Consider the following 27,365-nt stretch of genomic DNA (forward strand, 5'->3'; position numbering starts at 1 on the left):
TTGGTAAGTACAAGTGTAAACAAGCATGGTTGCAGCTTAGAAGAAAAGGGATGAGGAAACACACAGAAAATAGGAAGAAGGCAGCCCACAAGCTACTCCCAGTTTTTTTTGACCATGGTAAAGATGCCAGCAGTATTACACCTATTTGCTTTAGCCCAAGGAGCATATAAAGACTCTTAGGAAGATGTCACAAATCCTGAAATGTCCTGGTTCTTGGGTGTAAAAATGGCGCCCATTTTTTGCCAATTTTGGGGGCTTCCTAAAAAAAGCACCCAGCTCTCTAGCTCTCAGAAGGGCTTACATATGATCAATTAAAACAAGACAGTCCCTATCTGTAGGCTTGCAATCTAAAAATACATGAAAGACAAGGGAAAAGTGACAGGGAGGGAAGAAGAAAAATTTAGGCACAAATTTCTAAACAGTTGTTCCTCTAGTCACCAGCTGGCATAGTTCAGGGGCAGGAAGTGTCTGATGGAGCTGGACTTCCAGAAAAACTAATGAAATGAGCTCTGTTTCCTATCTCTCCCAGTGAGGCAGTCTGATGGAATGGCTGCCCCCAGATGACAAATGTAAATGCTGCAATTATATATTTATCAGGCTGGTGGTCCGGCAGAAGGAGAGCTATTCCCTGTCTTTGTTGTTGTTTTTAAAGTATTGCCGATTTTATCTTATTTATTATATACACAGCTTAAAGAGTTTTCTGATTAAGGTAACTAACTAAAGTAAATTTAAAAAGTGCAAATTTGAATCTGAGCCAATCAGTTGTAAATATACTATGGACACAAATGTAACTCAGAAGTCTTAGGTAGGGAGGATCCACAAGTACAGGTTGTGGGGCATCTATTATTTAATGTGACAAGGTTCATCCTTTTTTTTGCTGGTAGTATTACTCAAACCTGGCCTGGCTTGCTTGCACCACTTAGGACTGGCTCCTACAATAATAATTATAAACTACACTTCGGTAATCAGGGACAAGCTGCAGTGAAGGTTGGACCTGAGAGCTCACCCCCCAACTTCCTTCTTCACTTGTTATAGGGGAATGAAAGCTTCTATTTTCACTTTTGATTAAATCCCAGTTTCCTGTTACGTACAAACTCAGAGCACCGTGAATTATTCTAACTCCAATTGCTTAAAACAAAGTAGGATTAAACTGTGCTCCTGATCTCCCCATCCCATATCAATGAGTGACAGAAAAGACGTCTGAAAACTGTAAATTTACTGTCAACAAGTGGGATTGCTAACTGCTGTAGCCTTGTCACAAGTCTCATAATTTAAAAAGATTATTTTAAAGTCTAAATTCATGACTATTCTATTTATTTTTTGTGTGCTTTCCAAAGTGTTTTTCTAGCCAAAGCTTGAAACTATGGCAGACGTGAAAGGCATTTAAAACAGTTGGCAATGCTGGGTGAGCAAGGTTAAGCTTTTACATTTTCAGAGAGAATTGCTTGGCAAAGGAATTAAGTTTACAGCCCATCTTTGTAAGTGATGTTGCAGAGTTCCAGAATTGGAGGTGAAGGGCTGGGAAGCGAGCCTCCCCCTGTCTGGCAATAACATAACTTTTATGATATGAGCCCAAATCCCTTTAATTTCAGCTAAACTTGTAAATATGCTTGGCAAATCTGATCTGCCCCCCATCCCCTTCCAGTAGCAGCAACAGTGTTATGGAAGTGCAATGATGCCCAAAAACCTGACTGCAAACAGAAAGCTGCTGGTGAAAAATTGTAAGAACTGTAATTATACAGGACCTAGCAGCCCTGACAAACTAAAATGCTCTGAGAGCTGAGCAGTTTGTGTTGGTAAGACTTTGAGGACCAAAGAAAACCCAAGGAGTAGCCCTATTCCTCCCCTCCTTGTTCGTCCATTCACACCCCTCCATACCTACATGCCTGATGCTGCTGGAGAGTTAGGCAATGGGGCGCGGGTGGCGCTGTGGGTTAAACCACAGAGCCTAGGACTTGCCGATCAGAAGGTCAGCAGTTCAAATCCCCGAGACAGGGTGAGCTCCCGTTGCTCGGTCCCAGCTCCTGCCAACCTAGCAGTTTGAAAGCACGTCAAAGTGCAAGTAGATAAATAGGTACCGCTCCGGTGGAAAGGTAAACGGCATTTCCGTGCACTGCTCTGGTTCGTCAGAAGCGGCTTAGTCATGCTGGCCACATGACCTGAAAGCTGTACACTGGCTCCCTTGGCCGATAAAGCGAGATGAGCGCCGCAACCCCAGAGTCGGCCACGACTGGACCTAATGGTCAGGGGTCCCTTTACCTTTATGGAGGCTCAGACAAGCAAGGGCTAGCAGGAAGAGATTTGTAATGATTTTAGAAAAAAAAATCCCCAAGCCCTTTTTTCCTTTAAAAATAAAACAGAAAACAGAAAAAAAGCTTGGAAAGAATGAGCCCTTCCCAGATTGATGTTAGACCAGTTTCCCTACCTCTAGTTTTCACATCAACTCCTTGAGTTTCTTTATGCCATCTTATTATATATATTTTTATTCATTTATAGAAATATTTCCATACCACTATTCATAAAATATATCAGAGCAGTTTGCAACAACAGTACACAAAACCATAAATCAGCTATTGTGGAAAGATGAATTCCAAATCACCTGAACAGGCCTGATGGAATAGAAAAGTTTTCAGTGGGCATTTAAAAGTTGGAACCTGCTGATTCTCTATTGGCTGAGCATTCAACAGTATTGTGCCGATTACACTAAAGGCTCAGTTCCTTGCATTTGTCAAATGATCCCTGCCTACTCAGCAGTGGCGTAGCGTGGGGGGTGCAGGGGGGCCCGGCCGCACCGGGCGCAACATCTGGGGGTTAGGGTTAGGGGGCGCAAATCCACGGGTTAGGGGGCGCAAATCCACGGGTTAGGGGGCGCAAATTACTTGCCTTGCCCCGGGTGCTGACAACCCACGCTACGCCACTGCTATTCAGGGAACGACCAGTGGTGCTCCTGCAGATTATCTCTGTGGCCAAGTTGGGAAATAAGGGTCCCTGAGGTACCCTAGACCTAAGTCACTCAGGACTCTTTAAATTAATACAAGGACCTTGAAACTGGCTCAGTTGTAGATACATTGGCTTGCATAATTAAACAAAATATATAATAACAACTTACTGCTGAAGTCAGTGTCCTTGAGCCTGAATTGCTGTATCTAAAAAGGCAAAAACTGAAAGGCATGAAGCTATAAACTGAGTGAACTGATTTTTAAAAGACATCTCATTGAAGATATTCAATGGAATCCAACCTTGCATAGGTGAACTTCAGCTCTTCCTCAACTCTCTGGAACAGATTTTGAGGCTGGGGGGGGGGGGAGAGGAAAAGTCCACAAGCAGGCATCTGTTCTATATGTGCATGGACAGACTTAGTTACAATCCATTATATATCATCAATGCAATCTTATGTATGTTTACGCAGAGGCAAGTCTCACTCTGGTTCAATTGGGATTACTCTCTAGTAGGTGTGTTATAACTGAAGCTACCAATTAAATCTTTACATTTTAAAATCAAGTTCACTTGAAGCTTATGATATCTATATACTTCAACCAATCTTTATATGCTAACAGTGCAGCCAATGAGTGGAAATCCCTTTAATTTAAGGGGGAAATCTGATTAACAGTGCAAACCTTTACATGTTTACTTGAAAGTAACGGAGCAACCCAAGCCACTGCAGGGCAGCTGTTGGGAGGGCAGAGCCATTATCCCATATGCATCCCTGCCACTGGTGCTGGCTGGGTTGGGAAGCAGAGGCAAATTGTTGCTCCAGTCTGGAGCTGGCACAGCAATCATGTCTGAAGCAATCAAGTGATGGTAGTGAAAGGTTGGCTCGGAATCTGTTGGACCCCACATCTGTCTAGCATCTCCTCCTGCCTTGGAAAGAACACCCCCCCAAGGGGTTTGGAGTCCCTTTGAATTCAAGGGGTTTACACATTAATAAGTGCATGTAGTATTAGAGCCTAACAATGTCAACTTATATATATCTACTCAGAAGTAAGTACCATACAGGACTGCAGCCTAAGCTAACATTTACACTGTGATTCAGATACCTTAAAAAAAGTTAAGGTTCCCTTGACATTCATCTCATAGCAGAAAATATAAACATTCTACCACTGGCCAATTCTGCACCCCGACTATGACCTTGCAACTGTGTTTTTAAATGTCATATACATGTACTATTGTTCAAGTACCTTTCCTGAGCATTATTTGAGAATGTTTTAAAATAAAGATTTATATTTCTTCATTATTAAGATACCCTGGAACTTCATTTCACCCATGTTTCTGTAATCAATGGATCTTACCTTAACTCCTAGATTAAATTAGCATTTTAAGAAGAGGGGCAAATACCTTTCTTCATTGTTTTGGACAGAAAAAGAAACAGAACAAAACAAGAATGGAAGGGGGGGAATTAGCAGAAGGTCCTACTTCAGCTAAACCTTTGCAGTGACTTCAATAGAAAGATAATCTTTCTGTGATTATGACCAAACCCTCTCGTTGCTTAGCAACACATAATTAAGGAATATGTTTTCAGATCCGCTTTGCAAGCTGGCCATTATCAGATGAAATTACTGGAGCAACAAATGTCATCCTCATGCAAATGAATTGGTTGTAGAGAAAAAATGTTTGACTCAAGAAGGAGGCTGCTCACATCTCAACAATGCTGTTGGTATTGTCTTATAAACAGACTAACACATTAAAAGGGAAAACAGCTATAGATTCCCCCCCACCAAAATATGCATCCCTGAAGTCTTAATAAGAGTGATGAAGGACTAAGCGGTAAAGAGAGAGATATTCTGAAGTGTACGACATATTATCTATATTCAGAGGCATTTGTTTTCAAGGCACATAATGTGTGTTCAAACCATTTCCACCATGTTTAGAAAGAACGCCTGCCTTAATCTTAAAAGTGCATGAGCTCTACTGAAAAATGTTGCGCTCACATGCTACCAGAAGCAACCAGAAGCTTTTACCTACAGTATGACTTGCACAGGGTCACTATTTGCTTTTTGTATTATGTCTGAAGTTTCTGAAGGAACACTAGATTATCAATTAAAGATGCACTGGATAACAGCTGTGACAAAATGTTGGCCTTTCCCAAAAACATTTTATTACTCCCAAATTGAAAAATGCTGAATCTGTTTACAAGAAATCATTCAGAAATTGTTCTACCTGAACAGTCTTTAGAAGCTTTCATTTACAACCAAGCCCAGTTCAAATGGCAATCACAAGGGCTCTTCTTTCCAACACTGTTAAAAACATCATTTTAAGCAAATGAAGCATTTTCACAACCCTAGCTTCAAATTCTTTCAAAAGCATTTATTTATTTTTAAAAGCAGTATACTCTGTTTCTAATATATCTGTACATATGGCATTCTCATATATTCAAGGTATTTCTACATATGTATTTATTTCACACATCATGAAATCTAAACTAAGAGCAATCTGTGCTTTAAAAAGCGTAAGATCAAAAGTGGAACATTGTAACTTTTATCAGTTCCACCTCACGCTCATAGATAGTACACTTTGGGGCACAAGCCAAATGTAAGTACTTTTAAATCTATTTTATCATAACAGAAGTGAGTTAAAGTATATGCTTAATTCTCCTATTGAAATCAATTGGATTTAAAATATGCTTCACCATGGTTGGATTGTGTCCTTTGTTAAGTCACTCACTTTCAATAAACATGCAGATCAATTCCCCTTAATTTAAAGGGATTTAATCCCAGTATCTGCACACAGCATTAGGCACAAGTCAAATTATACAATTTATTAATCTGAGGCAATTTCTACAATTTCATTGATGGCAAATGTTTTCACTGGGATTTAATTGAATGTAACCCATGCTAAGGATCTGCCAGTTATTTTCTTTCATTACAAATTTAATTCCATGGACTATATATATGTGTGCTTAGCTTCATAAATGTTAGAAACTTATCAGTTTATGCATTCTGTATACAGCTTGTAAAACCTGTACGCAGGAAAGGAATTTTAGGAGAAGCATTCCCACCTTTTAATTAATTAGTTTCTATATTGCCCTTCATCCAAGGATGACGGTTTGCAGTATAAAAAAAAAACAAAAATAATAACATGGTAACAAACAAAACCAATAACCCCCACCACAAAGTATTTATTTACCTAGTGGTTAATGATTGACTTTAGCATTAAATGCAGACTTATTTTGTTAACTGCTTCTATAGCCATAAGTAATTCCAATAAGAAATCAACAGCATAGTGTTTTATTTGAAAAAACTTATTGAAAAAGAAAGGAAAAAAAGAAAAATCAATCCAAAAGGAATAATGATTACTGTCCAAGCTGGGGAGTTCCAGGATCACATCATTAGTTACTTGATAAGTTACTTGATAAATTTCATCAAAGAAACACTAACTGTTTCCTCTGAAAAGCACACTTGTGCTGATAACAACTGGGGGAAATCAGTCTAAAAATGAAACCTTTCAGCCTAATTACCCTAGAAAGTGTTTAGTGTCTAATCTTATGTCCCTTGCAAATAACAGAAGCTGCAAGAGCCACTGTGAAATGATGGTTTGGCACACATGCCATTTTTATCTGCTGTGAACTAAGAAAAAAATTTAAAAAGCTAAATTAAGTCACACTGTGCATCCTCATGCTGGAATTGTTTATTATATACCAGGTAGATTAATGACTCTCCGGGTTGGTGCAGGTAAGAATATATATATATATATATATATATATATATATATATATATATATATATATATATATATATATAACAGTTTATTTCTAAGGCTATTGGTATGCTGATTCCCCCTCCCAGTAATTAAACATGAATACAACAATTCTAAAAGAAACCATATAAAGTAATATACTTTAAAGTAATTACTTGGTTCAGGCGATGCCATGGTGGAGACAATGACTGGTGGCCCTGTGCGCCTTGTGGTTTTCTGATATGGAGAGTGCTGCATTGGAAAACTTGGTCCTGCTGGCACCAGGTTGGGCTCCATTTGGGTTCCTTGTTTTCGAATGAGTTGGGGGCTGTTGTGAGGACTGTGCATTGGGGACAAAGGAGGATTCCTTTCCCGCTTCATCAGCTCCATGGGTACTGTGTATGTGGTCGAATATGCTGTTTTGGGACTTGGGTGTGGATTTGTTTGCAGTGCATTCATAGCTATTCCAGCTGGAGCAGTATAGCCAGTTGCTTGTCGGGTGTGCATATTGCACGGGCCAGAAGCACTGTATCCAGAGTTGAGAAGAAAAGGTGCACCTTGATGGGGCAAGCCAGATGCAGGGTAAGTTGCAGTTTCTAGAAGGTGTTGTGTCGGAGCACTAGATGGACGGCGAGTTATTTCTGCTACTCTTGGGGACACGGGCTGCATAGAAGCAGCTGCAGGTGGGTGCATCACTGTGCCATCTGCCATTGGGCTGGTGGCTGGGTGCATCGCATACTCATTCTGGAGCAATTCGCTTCGGTGACTAAAGCTGTTAGACCTGTGTCTGGGACGGATGATGGTGCTTTTCCTTTCCTGCCTCTGCATCTGCATCTCTGCTTTGTAAATATGGGCAATTCTAGAAAGCACTCTCGCCTGCCCTAGATTCGGAGCAACTGATTTTATGTCATTCTCCTCCATCATCGCCAGCATGCTTGGAGAATCAAATCCCTGCTGCAACAAGGCATTGAGCGTGCTTTCGGATACTCCTTCAGAACGCAAAAGTGCCAAGAACTCTGGATCCACATTCCTTTTAATGTCTTGTCCTGGGAAAGGTGGAGGCACCTGAGTTTGTGAAGGAGTTGTGGCTGTTTCGCAGCTGTCATAAGGAGCTTTTCCACTGACCGTCTCCCGGACTGGTCCATAACCACGGTTTATGCTTCCATCAGGAGCTGCTGTTGAGTTTGGATCAACTACCAAACATGTTGGGGTAACTTGCCTACTGGCTGCAGCATCTATAGATCTGTCCACTGTGTCATTATAAGCTGGCCGGTTCAGAAATGCTGGAGGTTCTGCCCCGTACCTGGGCATCGGAGGTTCAACACCATATCTTGCATGAGAAGGATCTCTGTTTCGAATCCTCTGTGCCTCAGGGACCATCTTAGTCATTGGATCTCTATACATGCGGCTGGCTTCATGTGGGGCAGGTGACCGGACTTGCATCTGATCCCAAGCCAATCTGCCATAATTCGGTAATGGTCTGTTAATCATGTGGTCTCTATAGTAGCGTGGATCTTTAGGTGATCTGGCAGCTAGCGAAGGGTCACTGTAGTAATCCTGAGGTGGCAAGGAACTTCGTGCAGACATCGTAGGCTGTCTGTCGTAGTAAGCAAACTCAGGGACGGAACCTTTCCGCAAAGGACTTTGGTGAAAAACTGGCTCCTGGTATGGATATGGCTCCTGCTTCAGTTCCGCACCTCCCTGCAAGATGATATCGTGTGGTCTTTGGGTTGGCTGCTCATACCAAACTCCCTCACCACCGTAGGTTAAAGAATTCCTTCTCCCTGGAGGTCTCTGGTAGTCGAACGAACTTTCATTCTCCCAATTGCCTTCATACCATCCTGCAGCATCCCAGCTCTGAGAGCGGCCAATGTGTTTGCTTGGAATTGGCATTGGTACACAGCAATGTTCAGCTTAAATAATGGCAAGCAAGCTCTCTTGTTAAAGCTTCAGTTACACGCATAAAAAAGCAAAAACAAACAAACAAAATGCACTGTATTTGAATCCTTCTGCGGCTTCAAGAAACAGCCCAACAGGTGGTTTACGATTTCAAAGTGTTGCCTGAATTATTAATTCTTCGAAACATAAGTAGACAAAACACAGAAAGACCCAACAGTAACCCAGCCTGGCTCCAAAAACTGCAGAATGGAAAGGTCTTTCCTGTACAATTCAGAAACAGAAAAGGGATGCTGCACTTAATCCAGATGGTTTATCCCTTCCTGCTTGGGATGGCTTGCTCACATGGACAACTAGTCAAACAGTGTGTGGGGATTAAGGGCTAAATAAAGCCCCTAAAGCTTTTGTTCCATGTGACACCATTTGAGCCTGATGAAACCTACTGCACTGGCTGACCCAGACACCTCCGTATATATTATTCCTCTGATGATAGCTACTACATGCTATTTATATTTATTTGTTTTCTATGCATAACACAGGATTCCTTTAAGATTTTACCTTCCCTCTCCCATGGTAGGAAAATAAAGGGGGTGGGGAGAGTGGCAAGGGAGCTTCAATGTCAATTCAATCTTAATCCAGTCTGATGAAATGCTAATCCACTATACAGAGCTAAAGACAAATTAAATAGGAGCAGGCATGCTGGCCCCAAACAAGGCTGAAGCAAGATATACAAATATATAAGATCATGAGTAGAAACAATCTAGGTATCGGGGCAACACGTGATGAACACTGTACATTTTTTGAAAAATTACTGGGGGATCAGGGGAAGGGACAGGGAAGATGAGAGGCCAGTTTGAAATTAGCTCCACTAATTATTCTCCAAAACGATTCTTCATATTATTACCATAATTCTCAAATCCTTTCATCATCCCAGGAAAGAAAATTGCTAAGGTGTAATCTGGAATTTATAATTTTAAGACCTGAGAAGAGGTCACAGAAAAGGGAGGATGAAAGGCTCTCAAGTCTTAGTATTACAAAGCTGAAAGAAGAGAATGGACATTACATATTGTTCACCGGTACACTATTTAAACGCACACAACACACATACTTTATGCACAGCAGACACAATTATTATATTTTTATCACTTCGATGTTAATGTGGACACTAAGAGGTGGAAGGAATAAGACAGATGTACCATATTTGGTCTTTGCAAACCTACTGAACATTTTTACATTTCGTTAATATTTAAGAAAATTACTACAAACACTTTATAAACACCAAAACAGTCAACTGAATGCAAGCAGCCCTGGCTATCTTGAATCCTGGTTGCTAGAACATTTCAAAAAAAAGATTCACCAACACATTTGCTATGCTATGTTGTGCACATTAAAACTATAGAACATACTGAATGATAATATTGTTTCCTTTCTCCATAAAAAGTACAGATATGCATGCAAGTGTTAGGCTGAGATCTTGAAGAAGAAAAAATAGCACAACAGTCACCTTCTTTTGGTGGTTGTTAGGTCATCTTGTGCATTTCTAGGGCTAATCCACAATAAAATGTTTGAAGCTCAAGCCGTCACATGATGGCGTATTGTGCTATTATGATAGCTAAGTCACTAATGCAGTCTAATGCATCTATCATTCAAATACCTCTGGGCTATATTTCTGACCCAAATACAGACAGGATGTCATAGTAATCCCCCCCACCCCCCTGCAGTAAATAGTACAAATCCTCTTCATCACACACTTAAGAATTTCACATACAAATGCAACACATTTAAAAACTGCCCTCTACTAGATTATTCTTGCATTAGTATTATTAGAATATTTATGACATGCAACTGATTGAAAGTCAAATATATTGGAAGAGGTTTTCTTGCCTTAATAAGAATTAGAGAATACATGACAGGCAGCTGTCAGAAAGTCTAGTTCTTTGAATGAGGTTTATGAGTTTTAGCCTAGGCATGTGGGCACAGTAACTAGCCTGTCACCTATCTAGTCAGTGAAGGAAAATACCTAAGAAAATGAAACGTTTTTTTCAAGTCATTTTTAGAAGTAGTTTTCTGTTTTTACTTTTAATGGAATGAAGACTTATTTCCTTAAATTTGTTTTACTTCTGTAGCATCCTTTGTCTTTCCCTATCAGACTCTGTTAATGCTACTAGATTTTGCGTTGTTAATGTTGATATGAGGTTGCTTTTTAATACCTTTTGAGTCTTTTGTAAGAGTAGCAGAATCAATGTTCTACTGGCTAAAGCTGCAATCATAAACCTAGTTATTTGGGAGCAAGCCTCATTACATTCAACCCAATACTATTCAAAATACAAATTGTGCAACCTATATATGAATTAAACAGTGTGGCTACCCAATAATAAATGTGTTCGGCCTCCAAAAAGAAGCATATAGTCTTCAACAGATTTAATGTCTCTCAGTTATCCATGAAAAATTATTCTGAGCTATCTTTGAAAATCATTTTCTCCAGAATCTAAAATGGTCTACCCAAAAATTACTAGATATTCGGTTAAAAACTCATTTTGAGTGTTAAAAGAATTTGGAAACAATCCTGCGATAAAAGCCTGGATTTATCTAACACAGTACAGATCAGGCATGAGAAGTTTGGTTTATTAATAATTGTCAGAATATTGATCTTTGACCTGTCTGTATAAATCAGAATAATTTTTCATTATATGCTTTTACTGAAAAGCTTAATAGCTTTAGTCTAAATGCTTCTCTTGGGTAGTGCTACTCAGTTACTAGAATGACATTTGCACATGTTTGTGACAAAACACACTGGGATGCTGTTTTCAAATTAAAAAAAACCAAAATAATAAGTTTCTTATATAGCAATCCTAACCAGTCACTGAAGGCCAGCTGGGGGGTGGGTGGATGTGTTTAAGCATGGGGAAGAGGTGTTTCTTTAGGGGGGGCAGCATGATTAGAATCACAGAATTATAGTGCTGGAAGGAACCCCAAGGGTCATCTGGTCCAACTCTCTGCAACGCAGGAATCTTTTTGCCCAACGTGGGACTCAAACCCACAATCCTGAGATTAGGAGTTTCATGTTCTAGCGGCTGAGCTATCCCAGGGATTTTTAAAAGACCACACAGTACCCAAGGGTTTCATTATTTATCTTTGCAATGTTGTCAGATGTTCAAAGAATTGAAAAAGAAAATATGCCTAGAACAGAAAATTTAGGTTTCAATAGAGTCTAATGAATAAAAGGTAGTTTTATCCTTCATTCACTGTGGGGGAGAAAACCTATAATACCTCTATATGTCACCATATTGGGACCAAGATGCCATCAATTTCCTTCCAGTTTTATAGGTGGGCTCTTGCACACCACTGCAAAAAAAGCTGTCCTCTCTTCCCTTGCTGCCAAAGTAAGATGACCCCTGGCACTTCCACCCAGAAATCCAACACCGCAGCCTCTAAAAGTATGTATGTATGTATGTATGTATGTATGTATGTATGTGTTTGTTTGTTTGTTTGTTTGTTTGTTTGATTGATTTCTTTACCGCACTTTCCCCCCAAACACAATTTAAAACAATTTTAAAATTAGCAACTGTGAGGGTATGTGATGGCTTTTAAATGTATTTCACAACTGCTCATTTTAAGATTGCAAATGCCAGTATCTTTTAGCCATCAAATGTCTGGGTAAAGATAAATGTTATTAACATATTCCTCCTGAAAGTCAGTATTGAGGGAGACAGACCACCCACTTCGCCAGGCAGTGGGGAACTGTCACCCCACCAATGGGGAACTGTCACCCAGAAGGGCCTGTCATGGGTCAACGACAACTGGGCAGCAGTCAGAGGCGGTGGAACCAACAGGACCATTAGCCCAGTTTTCCAAGAGTTTGTGCTGGTATGGGGAGCAGCGCCAGCATGAGAGTTCTTCTTGGGAATATCTCCTTATCTTGGGGGTACTGGAAAACATGTCCCCAAGGTAATGAGAGCACATGCTTCTAAAATAACAAGCCTTAAAGGCAAATTAGTCCATATATGATTTTAAATCCAAATGATCTCCCTCCTTTCACATTTTTGTGGTCTCCACTTCACATCTGTCATAGAGCATGCCTCTGTGTATAGACAACAGTGGGTTTACTTTTTGAAAAACCTGACAACACAACTGTAAATATTCCTTTCCCTGGGATAAAATAACAGTTGTTGTGCCCTACCACAGTCCTGGTTTAACAGGTTTTGTCATTTTCCATGGCACTTTTAATCTTAGCCAAAACTTGTTTCCAAGAAGGATAACGAACACTGCTGCAATACACAGGTATACACAGCCGTTATGATTTTCGCACGCTGCTATTGAGTAGTGTCTGTAGTGGGTTACAAACACACACAAATTCCTGGAGAATTTTTGGAACAGTTGTTAAACCTTTTTTAAAAAATGAATTCAAGAATGAGTGCTTATTCCACTCTTTTCCATATGTATTGTCCTAGAACCTTAAAGGCAGCCAGGGGGAGGGCGATGCAAGTCCACAGCCATTTCAAGAACCTTTTGTTATTTAACAAAACCAACTAAATTTCTTTTAACAGTGTGAACTCCCTTATGTCTAAAAGGAAACAAGATACTTCCTCTTGTACCAGGGCCACCTCCTCCCTCATTATATCTGTATATTATTGTAATAGGTATGAGTTACTCGTGCGTAAACTGGTGCCTTTCTCGGTTAATTTGCCTTGTTAAACCTTTCTGACTGCACAGCCCCTTCTCAACGTGGCTGCCTCAGTCACTGGCAGAATCCGTCAGTGGGCGTTTCTTGAACCTCTTCCAACATAAAAATTGTTTGACACCCAGTCTCCTCCTCCTCTCACTGCGCGGGAGTCTTCTGCGCAGGGAAGGCGTGGGTAGCGGAGGACCTGGCCTCTCCTCACTGACGTCCAGTGAAGAGTCCGGGAGCCCTCTCTCCAATTCCCCTGTCTGCCCCCCTTCATCCCTGGTGTTGAGCTGAATGGCTTCCCCCTCTACGGAGCTGTTTCTCCCCCTGCTGCTGGGTCCTTCGCCAGCATCATCTGGGAGCCTCCCCTTTGCCTCTCGCTCCGATGTCAGTTCCCTGACAATTATTGAACTACTAAAGGAAGATCAGGGCCAATGCTGAAGCAGGAAGGGTGCTTCTGCTCCACAAAGCTAGTCAAATGCACACAGCTTAAGAACACAAAATTTCTTTTTTTGTTTAACAGATGAGCTAGATTGCAGAGATTTATTCTTGAATTGCAGAGATTCTAGTGATTGCAGAGATTTATTCTTGAATATAAAGTGGCTTGGGAGCTACAACATGACTGCGAAGAAAAACCCAACTCTGCCCTGTGTTTCACATTTAATTAATTCTGAACCTAACCAGGGATACCTAATTTCCACTTTGGGGGTTAGACACCCACAGAATTAGAGCATCTTGGAGACGGGCTGTGGTTCAATGGTATGAGTGCATGCAAAAGGATCCAACCTCACCCACAGCTTCTCTAGACAGGGCTCGGAAAAGACTCCAGTCTGAAAGCCTTAAGATCTGCTGCCAGTCAGCTTTGACAGCGCTGAAATAGACCGACCAATGTCTGACTTGGCATAATGCAGCATGTTAACAAGTATTCTGTCTAGAGAACATTGCAGCTTCCTATGTAGATATTTAAATGTTTCCCAGGATCTGTCTATACTTTTCAGCATGTAACATGAAAACCAAGTCTACTTTTTAAAAAAGCAAGACACAACAAACATTTTGGAATTGTGTGTTGAGAAAAACAAACACAAGCAAAATTATGTTCTCTCTTTATTGCTGCCTTTGTTACAAAAGAGGTACAAAGCTCGGCGAGTTGTCAGGGCTTCATTCACCTGTTTTACGCTTCACTAAATGTAATGTACAAGATGTTTATCTACACAGCTTGTGTCACGTCTATCTCTTACTCTAAATTTCCTCATATAGATTTCCCTGCACTCAAACTTCAGATGCTGTAAGAAAAGGGAGCAACAGGTGCACAGTTTGGAGAATTACATAGAAATGACTGCACATCTGCCTCCTTTGAAGCCTATGTAGCATCTCCTTTGCGGGTTAAGGGAATTTCACTTAAACCTGTGGGGAGCGTTCATTCTAACTACATATATACTGCTACTAACTAGTCTGGCCATCTGTAAGAGTGGGCTAAAATCCTGCCAGGCAAGGGTGGCTAACTTATCCACCTACCCACCCTGAAGCTGTTGGACAACAATTTCCATCATCATTGACAGTGATGATTAGGGTCGGTGGAAGTTGGAACCCATAAATGTCTGGTGGGCCAAAGGTTAGCCACTTACAAAGATTAATCTATCCTGGATTTTAAATGAATTCAAAGAGGTATAAACACTACCAGTGCAAACTACCATTTATTTGCTAACAGGGATTGCAGGCAGTCTGCTGCCTTCTACAGTTCTGCTTCCCAGCCAAGCCAGGCTCTTTTCTCTTCAGAAGCCAAGAGAGAGAGAACAAGGATTACAGGGGACCAGAGGATGGCTTGAAGTCTTATGCTGTTGGTGCAGGCACAAACAGTAGCAGTGGCTGACACCCCAAATCACCACCAGCACCAGAGTGCACAAGACAGGAAGTGAACTCTCCCCCCTTTTTCCCATGATACAGTGCCGTTGACTACTACACCTGTATGAATTGCTATTCTGGGCCACGTGGAAGAAGTGGTCTAAGACTTCTGCTAAAAAGTTCTCATGGAGCACATGCAGTGCGCATGGTCTGTAGTTGTATTAATGTACGTAATTCATAGGGCGGCCAGCATGCTGCAACATTTCGCATCCTGACATTTTGAACACTACACTTCTCAAAACAGAGTGATTAAAACTGGGCTAGGGAATAATAAAGATACAGAAGTCATACCAGCATGACTCAAAACCTGTACCTGCATCTTAATACAAATTGTTATTCTTATGACTCCTGTATGATGCTGACCAACTGGACTCATTCACAGCAATTTAGCATATCATCATAGTCTTTTCCTTCTATACTTTGGGGCAAACTCATTTAAATCTCTAATGTTTGTTTCTGGAATTTGAAATGCCAGCATTAAAGGAATCCACCTGATTTCCTATGTGTTTATCATTCTGTAGTCTCAATATAATTACTAATGGTAGGCTGATGCATGGCTATGCTATGATCCCCATCTTGAGAACTGTCCCAGCACTCTCCCATCCATACCCTCCCATCCATAACAACAACTTATCACAAAGCAAGAACTAAGAATAGGGTAAGGTAAAGGTAAAGGGACCCCTGACAATTAGGTCCAGTCATGGACGACTCTGGGGTTGCGGCGCTCATCTCGCTTTATTGGCCGAGGGAGCTGGCGTACAGCTTCCGGGTCATGTGGCCAGCATGACTAAGCCACTTCTGGCGAGCCAGAGCAGCGCATGGAAACATCGTTTAGCTTTCCGCTGGAGCAGTACCTATTTATCTACTTGCACTTTGTGCTTTCAAACTGCTAGGTTGGCAGGAGCAGGGACCGAGCAACGGGAGCTCACCCAGTTGTAATTGTCACTAAACAACAATGCCAAACTTATGTTTGCCCAGGTATTCTTGTCTTACTTTTTTAAAGCATTAAAGCATTAATGCATTGAACCTTAACCCTTTGATGTTCTCAATTTCTGTGTGTAACAGGCTAATCTTTTTGGGCTAATTCTTATAGCAATGAAAGCAATAATCTTTAGCAAATGGTCATTCCCGTCCCCCCCCCCTTTGGAATAAGATGTGATAACCATATATATATAAAATGGTACATTTTATGCTGCACTGCATATTACCTTTGGACTAACAAGTATTTCTTTTAATCCATTCTACTGATTATAACGACCTCAAAGAAGATTTAAAGCAGGGGAAAGTCTCATCAGCCACCATTATTCCTTATAATGGTTTAAGATATCTAAGTATATCACACCAGGTAAAAAGCTGGATCTTTTCAACATTATACAATAATCATTATCCACAATCAACCAAAACAGTCACAGAAAAATTTGAAATGAATTGAAAACCCATGATCCTTATCCATGAAAAATTATTTTTCAGTATTATTTTTAAAGTACTTCTTAATTGCATTTAGTCATAATCTGTTTTTCCCATGTTTTAATAGCAGTTGCAAAAGCATGTTGTGCGGTGTGTGACAGCAGCAAATCCCTTCAGTGTAATTAAAATTGCAAACGTACTTGGCAAACGACAAATGGATTTCTGGGTTTATGTAAACTGCACCTTTACAGATTAGAGAGAAATATTGGCCAGAAAAAAACAGATGGAAAAGGAAGACTTGTAAAATCCATTGTTCAGAGGAAAATAATCTAAACTTCAATTGTATCTAATGCTTTGTGGGTTGGTTTGTCCTCTGATCCTCCTAAGTTTCTTGTACACTTAGCAACCACATCTGATAGCAAACATCAAACTGGAAGGGTGGCTTTTGAAAAATCTAAAGCCGCCTGATAGAACCCTTTTAAGTCAGGTTCAAAGTCTGCTTTAGAGATGAGATAGAGTACTACACCTGTGTGTTTATGGCATTCTGATGGGTAGGAGCACAGCTCTCTCCCTTCTGCAATACAATTCTGGCAGTTGTCAGCATTTTTTTCAGGATTACAAAGGAAGCATACTTTTGCTCTGCTCTGGAGAAGATAAACCCAATTTTGATTGGGTTAATTAAGCTGACAGGTGGAATGGCTTTAACATTTTTCTGTTATTACATGATGAAACGAAGACCCCCCTTTTTTTTGCTACCACAACTATGAGCTCTCCGCTTTGAGTTTAAAATTCACTTCTGTATGATAGAGAACACGGCTTTCCAAGAGACATCAATATCAATAATGTGTTTCAAAGGAGGCTTGTATGTGGACAACGGTCACTAGCACCAGCCTACTCTCGAGTGATGGCTAAATAATTCAAGGCAAACTTAGAAGTAATGGGTGAAGGTGTGTGAGTGTGGAGTGGAATAAGAGCACAAAACATTAAACAAAAACAACTGTTGTAGCAAAAAAAAAAAAGGCTGAAGAATCCTATGGCACCTTAAATGCTAGCAAATATCTCACATCTCAGGGTCAGGCCTACCACTGACAGTGTGAGAAGCCAAATGCTGGGCAGTGCAAAACAGCCTACCCTGCACCACCTAAGCTCACCTGCTGCCTTCAGGTATGTCAGAGGATGCTGTCACAATGCCACTGTTGAAGTAAAATTCAACTGCTAGTCTGTTCAACTTTTTATTGTGGAAGGTCATCTTGTCCTTTGCCTCGGACAGCAAAATGTTTTGAATGGCTTGAATTTCAAGCCATTCAAGCAAAATGTCTTGAATTTTTAAAAATTCTTTAAAAAAAGAATTTAGCTTTCTATCCAATAAAACAGACTCTTGCCTACAAAAGCTTGTCCCATGGTACTCTTTGTAAATTATAATTATATTTGCATATTTCTAAGAGAACAAGGTTTTGTTTTTTAAAAATAAACTTCTGCCTCAGTCTCTAAACATTCAAATTTTACAATCCATGCCTAGGTTCATTTTCTCTAGAATTCCTTATGGCTGAGGCAATTTTTCTACACAGACTGCACCCTTAGATGTAGGTAATCACTTAGAAGACATGATTTAAGCTCTGGCTCATTGAATGTCCCTCTGTTCTTTTTCTCCCCCTGCCCACTGCCTGTAAAACATTTATAAGATGACCAGCAACTCTCATCATGGAGATGTATCAGTGAACCCATTAGAAAGTCTGACACTGTCGATCCTGGCACTACTTTTATTTGCCTCATAAGTAAATAAAAGATACACTGTCTAGACCAGCAGCAGAGATAGATTAACTACTAACAGTGTTTTGTTTCACACCAAACAATTATCCTGCACAAACCCATTATGACAACGAAGAACGGAACAGGAGCAGTGCTTTGTGGACTGCAGTTGTCCAACCGCAATGAAACAAATCCCCAAAATCTAAGCTGTAACAGATCCCTACTTCAAAAAACATGTAGACATACACTTTGGGGGACGGGACCTGAAGGAGCATTAAATTTATCTATGTTTATATAATTCATTTCAGACTTTTTTTTCAGACTAATTTTGCCAACAACAATACCTCACAAAAAGCCTGTCTAGTTGCAATCACTTTTGCATTTTGATTGATCTCAAACTCATGTGCACACAAGTTCTCATTATGCTTGGTCATCACCATATACTGTCAAAGCTGTTGAGCAAGGAAAGTGTCACTACAAAATCCTAGTCTAATTTCCTGGAGTGCCTGTTTTCTTTATTTAACATTACTTGAAAAATGCTGAGCAATACGGCAATCCATGGTAGACTATCCTTGGATGTTAATGCGCTCTCTAATGGTTTTGCATGCAACCTGAGGCACAAAAGCTTCTATCGACTGAAAAAGGTATGCTGAATTTTCCAACTGGAACTTGGAAGTATAACTGCAGGGCACTTGGCTGAAGTTCTCTGTCAAAAATTATGGCTTTTTTATAGAAAGAAAAATCATCTCTGAAAAACACTACAGTATCAACACAATACATGTGGCCATAGGTTTACATGCACCCTTATAGCCCAGGTGAATTCACTGCCAGCAGAAAATCAACTCTGATTATTCAAACCACCAAAAATCCTTACAGAGCTGAAATCTGAACACTTTGCCATGTTTCCTTTTTTAGAAAAAGGATGTGTATTCTTCCTATTCTAATAAGAGTCATGTGAAACTGTGCAGCCTGCTGAGAAGCCAGAAGTTTAGGCTAGACAGCCCCACACCTGGAGAACTGCAGTTTTGAAATAGCTGTTTCCAAGAAGAAACCTATTTATTTGGAAGCTGCTGTGGATTGAGAGGTGGCAGGCAGCGGAAACAGGACCACTGCCAGCTAGAAGCTGAATACTAACTCCAGCCCTTCTTTACTGTGCCTGCACCTGGGAAACTACAGCCTGTTGGGGAGCCAAAGGTTGAGCCAGCTAGCCCTGTCCCGGACAGCAACTGTAATAACTTTTCCACAGCTGTAATCAGTGCTTCCCCCCTAGAAAAATAGGTGAGGATACTCACCGTGAGGTTGTTACAGTAAGTGCCACACTTTATAACCCCCTTCCCCCCACAAAAAGAGGTGTGTACCCTGAGTACCCCCTGGGGGAGAAAGTACTGCCTGCAGCTGTTTCCAGAAAAAAGTCTATTGTGTGTCCCATCGTTTGTGGATGGCAGCTGTGTTAGTGGGGAGAGCACACATGAACCCCATGAAGGTATACAAGTGTTAATTCATGGTGTGCCTGGGTTGCTGCTATTTTATATTTTTAATGATTTACTGCATGGTGCTTTTTTGTAGTTGTATTTACTATAATTTGATTGTATTATCTTACGTAAGACACTGTTCACAGCTTTGAAGGGCAAAAAAAGCAGTATGGAGATAAATCAATGATGATGGTGAGCAAATAGCTAACTAATTACAGTTGTACCTTGGTTCTGAAACAGCTTAGTTCCTGAATGTTTTGGCTCCCGAACGCCGCAAACGCGGTTTGCAAACTATTTTTGGAAGTCAAATGTCCAGCGGGGTTTCTGCAGCTTCTGATTGGCTGCAGGAGTTTCCTGCAGCCAATCAGAAGATGTGCTTTGGTTTCCGAACATTTTGGAAGTTGAACGGACTTCCGGAACGGATTCCGTTTGACTTTCAAGGTACGACTGTACATCTACAACCACCTCACACGCTTTACTTGAGCTTTGAGGAAGTACCACATATTGCAGAGAAGGGCAGGACTGCCACTAAAAAGACAACACCATGGGAAGTAACCTCCCCACACGACACCACACACCTAAACATTGCCTAGGAATTCATTACAAAATGCGCATTTCCTCATCACTGGCTGGTACTGGCAAAGACAGGGAAATGCTTTTCAAAACCATGGAGGCAAGCTGAAGCTGATATTATGGAATAATAGAAGGAAACCTGATACGGAGATCTATTTTTGGCAGCAACAATATTTCTTTGCCTTCATAGAAGTTACTGCAACAAATGTTCAAGGCCGGCATTCCGCTGTTGCCGAGGTAGTTTTTATTATGCGTTTCCTAACTCTCTGCTTATTTTGTTTATTGTTAGGATTGATTTATTTTGTTGTGATTTGTATTTTTATCTCTAAACCGCCAAGTGTGATATTGTCATAAATGTTGAAATAAACAAATAAAATGTTGACTTCTACCATTACTGAAAAACAGCCAAATGTAAACTGGAAGAATGGGAGAGGAAAGTAATACTGTAATGCAAAGAGTCTTTACATTTTTCAAACCAAGTTATGTGGGTTTGGGATTTTCAAAGGATGTCTTAATTTTTTTCACATTAGGAATAGATGTGGGATAATTCCAGCACCTGAACATTACCAAATAAAGGCAAGGTTTTGCATATTAACCAGCATGAAAAAATATATACATATAATGTGAATTGTCTACAACTACAAGGTACAAATACATTGCCAGGGTGCAGCTCTCTGCTTAGTGTTGTATTTCTAAGAGGGCATTAGAACTGAACTAGCTTTCCATAAAATGAAATGCGAGATTGGCAAGTTTCCTAAAAGTCTTAGGAACTGTTCAGTAGATGTATAGGTTACATCAAGGCTTACCTTCACAAATTCTGTCCAATCGCTGCCGTTTGACTTTGTGTTTGTCCACAAGTGCCATTGCGCTACTGTGTTTTACAACTTTTGGAATCAAAGGATAAAGCAATCCCCCAAGAACTTATGGAAATTCACAGTAGTCCGAGTGCATAACGTCACTTTGAATCCTGCAACAAGAAGAGAGTTGTACATCGTTGGCCCTTTGTAAAACAACATCTGTATTGAAACTGTCTAGAAATGCTTCTCATATCATAAGAATGAAAACAGTTTTGGTGCATTTCGCTCCTAAGACAATGAGCTAAAATCTGGGTGCCCCATGTTCACTGTGCAAGTGATGGGAAAAAATAGAAATGTTTGCACACATTTTTGTTTTAGGGCTAGATTTTTATTTCTAACTGCAACACAGCAGTTAGAAGTTCATACACTTTCCCCTAAAGTGCCCAAATGAGTGCTGTGGAAGCAGCATATCATAGCCAGTGGCACTGCACCACAGTCATGCTTTGAAGACAAGAGAGCAAGCTGGCACCACGACACTAGCAACTGCCAGCTTCAATGCTTAAAGCATAACAGTGGTGTACTAACATGTTACATGGAATAGACATAGCCTCGCGGGAGCAGACTAATGCAGGGACAGGAGGAACATCCCCACGAAAAGACACACACAACTGCTGCCATTAAGGCATTTTGTTCACTATGGAGCCCTCATTACGCAAACTCCTGCTGCAGATATGGAACAGCAAACGTTTAAATGGAACTGTAAAGAAGCGTTGCAGACACAGGATGGCTATAGCATCTACTCCTTCTGGAGACTGTATCTGCTTTTCATCTCAGACTTTGCCTTGTTGCTGCTGAAGCTATATACTATTCTCTATATGTCTGCCTTTATGGATTTTTACTATCATGCACTCTTGGTCATTTGAGCTTGATGTTGGTTGAACTAGACGTAAGAATGCTTACACTAGATATATTAACATATGTGTAATGCAATGCCTTTGTCAGCACAACCAGTGAGGTTTTTTTTAGAAGGAAGCCCTTATCTATATGCACTGGGACTGCACCATCATCTAGATTTTGTTGTACGGTATTTCAACTGTATATAGTAAGCTGGCTTTGCATACAGAGATATGAAGTCAAGGGTCTTTGATCATACCCTGGAGCAATGACCCTGCTGTCTCAACCAGAGCTTTTCAGTTGTTGTTTTTAAGTCCAAGCCCCAAGTTGCTGAGAATAAATGTGAAATGTGTTGCCTGTTTCCGATTAAGGCTTAGAAACCAGAGTCTACATCACTTTTGGTAGTCTGAGGTGGAACATCCCAGCTCAGCTTGTTCTTTGCCACAGCTTCCAGCTCATGTCCTCTTGCATTTTAAAACATCCTTTCCCCCAGTACATTCCTTCATGATGCTTCCTGCAAACCCACAGCCCAAGTAAATGCAATAAAAGATTCTAGAGCAGGCGTGGAGAACCTCCAGTCCACAGGCCTAATTAAGCCCAGCCCAGGTCCGAGTTTGGTCCATGAGGCTATTTCCCCCAATCCATGGCCACCTGCCCACATCCTGATGTCATATCAGGTGTGGGACAGGTAAGGAAAGGGCTACAAAAGTAAACTGGGGAACTTAAAACTGGCTGACAGCTGGGATCCGCATGCACTAAGGAGTCCACCATTGGGAACTTGCTAGTGCAGTGCCGATCAGTTGAAAAGATGGCTTCATTTTAAGGAGACTGCATCAAAGACTAACAGAAATCATTAAATACGTTTACAGAGATTTGGCCAGTTTATGTAAATAATATCTACCATACAAGTTTAATTTATTAATACTATTGACAAAATCTGGAATTTTAATTGAATTCCATTACACACACACGTAATTCACACCTTGCCCTTACATTCTACTCTGTTGATGCTAATCTTGATAATTTAGCTATAAGTTATATAAGTCTATTTATTGGTGCCTAGTTTTATAATACCAGCAAATAACTTGTATGTGTGAGACCAATCTATAAGAGAAATGGCTAACCTGTGGTCCTCCAGATGTTGCTGGATTCCTACTCCCATCAGCCTCAGCCAACACTGCCAAAGGTCATGGATGATGGGAGGTGTAGTACATCTGGAGGGCCACAGGCTAGCCAATCCCGACCTACAAGATGGTCTAATCTGTGCTGTAGCATGTGAAACAGCAAGGAGGAAAAAGCAGAGGATGTTAGAAAAAAGAGGTGCCGGAACTCACCAAGAATGCCTCCCTTGTTCTCTTATAATGGCAATGGCACCCCCCTGAGAGGTGCCAGAAGTGAGTTCTGGCTGAAAAAAAAGCCCTGGCTCACACCATACTTAAATGAACTTGGAAAAAGTGAAAAGGAGAAAAAAGACCTTGTACCAACATCAGATTTCAGGCAACTGTATACCAAATGCATTAAATTTTTACCAAGTAAAACAACCCTACATGTGATTCCTTTCTGGATGACAAGGTGCTGGTGGTGGGGGAAATGTGACCCAGAATATGTTGTGTTTGACAATCTCAATATAGTACTTGCTCACTTGGGTGTCCTTTGAGGTTCCACTGATTGGTGCCTAAGTAATGTTTGTGAGAGGGCATACATTTGAAGCTTGGGTTCTAGAAGAGGTTTGAAGTTTCATATATGTATCTGCAGCTTCTTTCCCATAATGCTAAAATGGAACTTATCACTAGCACCTGTTAACAGCCTGGCAACCTTCCCTTAAGCCTCCCTAAGATCAGCACTATTCAGAAGTAAATTAATAGTAAAGTGGATTCCTTTGCAAGAGTCATGAACCTCAGCATAATTACTCAAAGAGCAAAGATAGCTGCAGGGTGCTTAAAAGCAAGTCTAATCAAATGTGAATGACAACATAGGTGCCTATAAAATACTATGAACACATAACAGGGAGTCAATCTATGAATGTGCAGTTTCTACAGGGCGTCAAACTTCCACATAACTCACGCTCCATTAAAATCATTCCTGCTAATGTAAAATTCAAGTAGTTCAGTGCTGAAGCAAAAAGAAGGGGTGGGGACTGATAAGTAAGAGGGAGGTATCAGGATGCTTAGATGAAATCCAATGTATGCTTTTAAAAATGTTATTTGGGGGCTGAAATACCCCCAAAATGATCTAGTGGAAGGGAAGAGAGATTTGACCTTTTGAACGTACAGTATCCTGGCATCCACCCTTAACAAAAACTCTCCAGTTAGAGGGTGAGGATTCAATGCAACATTTTGATTCAGTTGTCCAGTGGTAGCTGGTGCCCACTAGTAGAGCAGAAGAGGCCAATAGGTGGAGCCACAGCCAATGACAGACCAAGCCACAGCTGATGGCAGGCGTAGTCAACTAATTCTAGCTTTGTCTCCATCCTTGCTGAGTTCTACAAGGGGCAACATTGAGACGAAGGAGGAGGAAGCCAATAGGCAGTGCCAACCCCTGGAGTGGATGTAAAATAAGACAGCGGACAGGTAGATACTGTCTGGTGTTCTAGATATAATATTAGAAATATTTTCAAACAATGTGTAGTATTTGCCCATGTCTATGAACGTGCATGGGAAAGCAAAAGGTAATAGAAGCCATTTGGAAAGTTGCACTATATAGACAAGGTGCGGTTGAAACCTAAATTATATTGGAAAGTCGTATTTCCAATGAATGCAATGTGGAAAGAGAGGCTCTCAATGAGTGGAAGGAGGTGTGAGGGGAGGGGTTGCCATGCAGGGCTGGCCCTACGGTGAGGGACAACGAGAACTGCCTCAGGTAGCAGGTGCTGAGGTGGGGGGAGTGGCCAGAGCTGGGAGTGCCCTGTGGCCTGCCCTGTTCCCCTATGCTAGCCTGCTTCCCTCAACTGCAGTAGAAGACACTGTCCGTAACAGTCAACTACCATTCCACTTGGCTTCTGTGTGTGCCTTGGGAGAGGGCACCGTCCTGCCCTTCACCTCAGGCAGCAAAATATCTGCTGCTGTGTAAGCGACTTCACATATGTTCTCCCCATTACTGCTCAAGAGATCCAAATATACTAGCAAGTTTCTGTGCATCATAGCCAATGTGGAGACTGGCGGGTAACTCGATCTACATTTGCATGACAATGATCATCTTGGGTCCACTGGTTAAATGCATCACCCAGATGGTGCTTGTCTCCATGTTCAGGGCTACTGTCTGTCATGACTAGAGCTGAACTGGGGTCATTGTAGGTTTGTTTTGTAATATTGCTTTTAAAGAGTAATCCAACAGGTTTATACAAATGCCATTAAGGGATGAGTATTATCACAACGTTTTGCAGGTCTGGGTAATGCTGCCTCCTTACAGCTATGATCCTATCTGTTTGTCTAACACAGCATCCCAGAAGGAAGTTCAGCTTCAGTTTGCCAGAAACTGTTGGCTATTAATAGTTAACAAATGCAACAGGATACTATTGTGGGGTTTGGGAGGGTGGGGGAGAAGACTGTAACAAATCTACTGCCTAGCAGGATCACAATTTCACGGAGATTATTGTTATTATTATAGATGGTTATCAATTATGCATCACGTTGATAGTTAATTTATAAAAGGAACAGGGGCTTACTGGTGCCGCTGAATACTGACTGATAGGAGATGGGCGATTTCCTGGTAGTTAATGGCCAATTTCCCAGCAATACGACTGCAGCATAATCACAGAGATTTATAGTAATAATTAATTGATTTTTCCCTCAAAATGTGAAGATTCTAAAGACCGTGATTCCCAGTCCTATTAATAATTAATCCTGCATTTTTTAAAAAAATACCTAAACTCCGAATTCAAGGCAAAGGGGGTTTTTAAGGGAAGAGTTTATTGTATTACCAATAAAAGGGGGGAGGGACCTATGTACATAAATAAAAGGTTACAGCAGATAAATACAGTAGATAAATAGAAGTGAAGTAATCTTCACTGTCAACATTTCTCAGTTTAATGAAAGCACTCTTCACATTCTAACAGGAATAGGGCAGTAGAATAAAAAGCAGGAACAAGTCTGTATGGGCTCGACTAGTAGAAAGTTAGTTTATATCAGGTATGAGCAACTTTATGGTTCAAAACGCAACTTGTGAGAGCTGGGACCAACTTTGAAGATGAAGAAATAGGGGAAAGTGTGCAGGCATACAAGAAGAGAAAGAAACTCCCCGTCATCGAGTCATACATGAGATGCAGAGAATCACACAATTCCCCACGATGTACAGAGTACCTCTTGCTTGTGGGAGAAGTACAAATGGTATCCTTTACTCCCCTAAATATTCAAGCAGGGAACAGACAAGCAAGCCTCACTATAACTTCTACCACCACAGCTGCCACCTTCAGTTTTTAACAGTTTCTGCGTCATCTGTAGGATACCTGTCTCTGCTCTATACAGGATAGTCCCATAATTTCATCTTTCTGTTGCTTCACCCGGGCAGATATCAAACCAGTGTCAGCCGTGCACTGTAAACGAGTTAATCCAGAGATATACTATGACAGGGCAGAAGAAGTTCCATTCAGGGGAAACAAGATTTGAAGTGATAGACCCTGAACTTGATATTATTTCACTGCAGCAGGGACATCTTACCATCTGGGTTCTCAGTCAGAGACAATTGGTACTCATTCCAGAGATGCAAACAAGTAGCAAATGGTATGGCTAGCATAGATACTATGATATTACAGAGTCAAACATCAATACTGTGAACACGTTCTGTATGTTACCAGCAGTGTGGTCCTGGCAGCGATGGCAATCAAAACAGAGCCTGGCGTTTCTGTCTCTCTCATTACCAAGCACCAGCCTTAAACACACAATTTAAAACAAATTCTTGAGAACAACAATTTTAATGGCTTCATTATTTCCAAAGCTGAAAATCTCTGCATGTAAAATATTTGCACTTAAGCCAACTGCACATGACAACAGCAGGAACTCTTAGATCATCAGGAACACAGAAGAATTACAAAGGAAGGAAAAACCTTACTACTTTTCCATGGTAATTAGAAAATGTAATAAATCTTTTAAGGCATGCAAATTGGAGAGCTGCACTAAAAAGAGAAAAAGACATCCAGAACCTTAAAACGATTGCATTTATTAGGAGCAAAGGTAAGGAGGGTTTCAAAACATACCACTTCAAAAAACACACAAACATGACTTCGAAAAGTAAAGGAAACAAAAATTTTAAAAAATCTGTGTTCAGTTTTTGCTCACAGGCTTCACACAAAAAGGTCTGCTTCAAAAATCAAGCCAAGTACACAAGTCCTTTGTTGCACAT

General features: G+C 40.8%; 1 protein-coding gene across 8 annotated transcripts in view; it reads right to left on the bottom strand.

Moving 5' to 3' along the window:
• Positions 1 to 27,365, bottom strand: part of CTBP2 (C-terminal binding protein 2) — a 212,966-nt gene that overhangs the window by 62,439 nt on the left and 123,162 nt on the right. For 4 of the 8 annotated variants that reach the window (XM_081192869.1, XM_081192867.1, XM_081192868.1 and 1 more), the window contains one exon: positions 21,144 to 21,304. The exons of 1 other annotated variant lie outside the window; for it this stretch is intronic. In XM_081192869.1, coding sequence (XP_081048995.1) covers positions 21,144 to 21,201 — 58 coding nt within the window. In that variant the 5' untranslated portion in view covers positions 21,202 to 21,304. Of the gene's footprint in view, positions 1 to 6,848; positions 8,581 to 21,143; positions 21,305 to 27,365 lie in introns of those variants that run through there. 3 more of the 8 variants (XR_014007837.1, XR_014007838.1, XM_081192865.1) reach the window with 1 other exon arrangement.

The sequence above is a fragment of the Podarcis bocagei genome (genome assembly GCF_964188305.1).
Source record: "Podarcis bocagei genome assembly, chromosome: 4".
Classification (NCBI taxonomy): domain Eukaryota; kingdom Metazoa; phylum Chordata; class Lepidosauria; order Squamata; family Lacertidae; genus Podarcis; species Podarcis bocagei.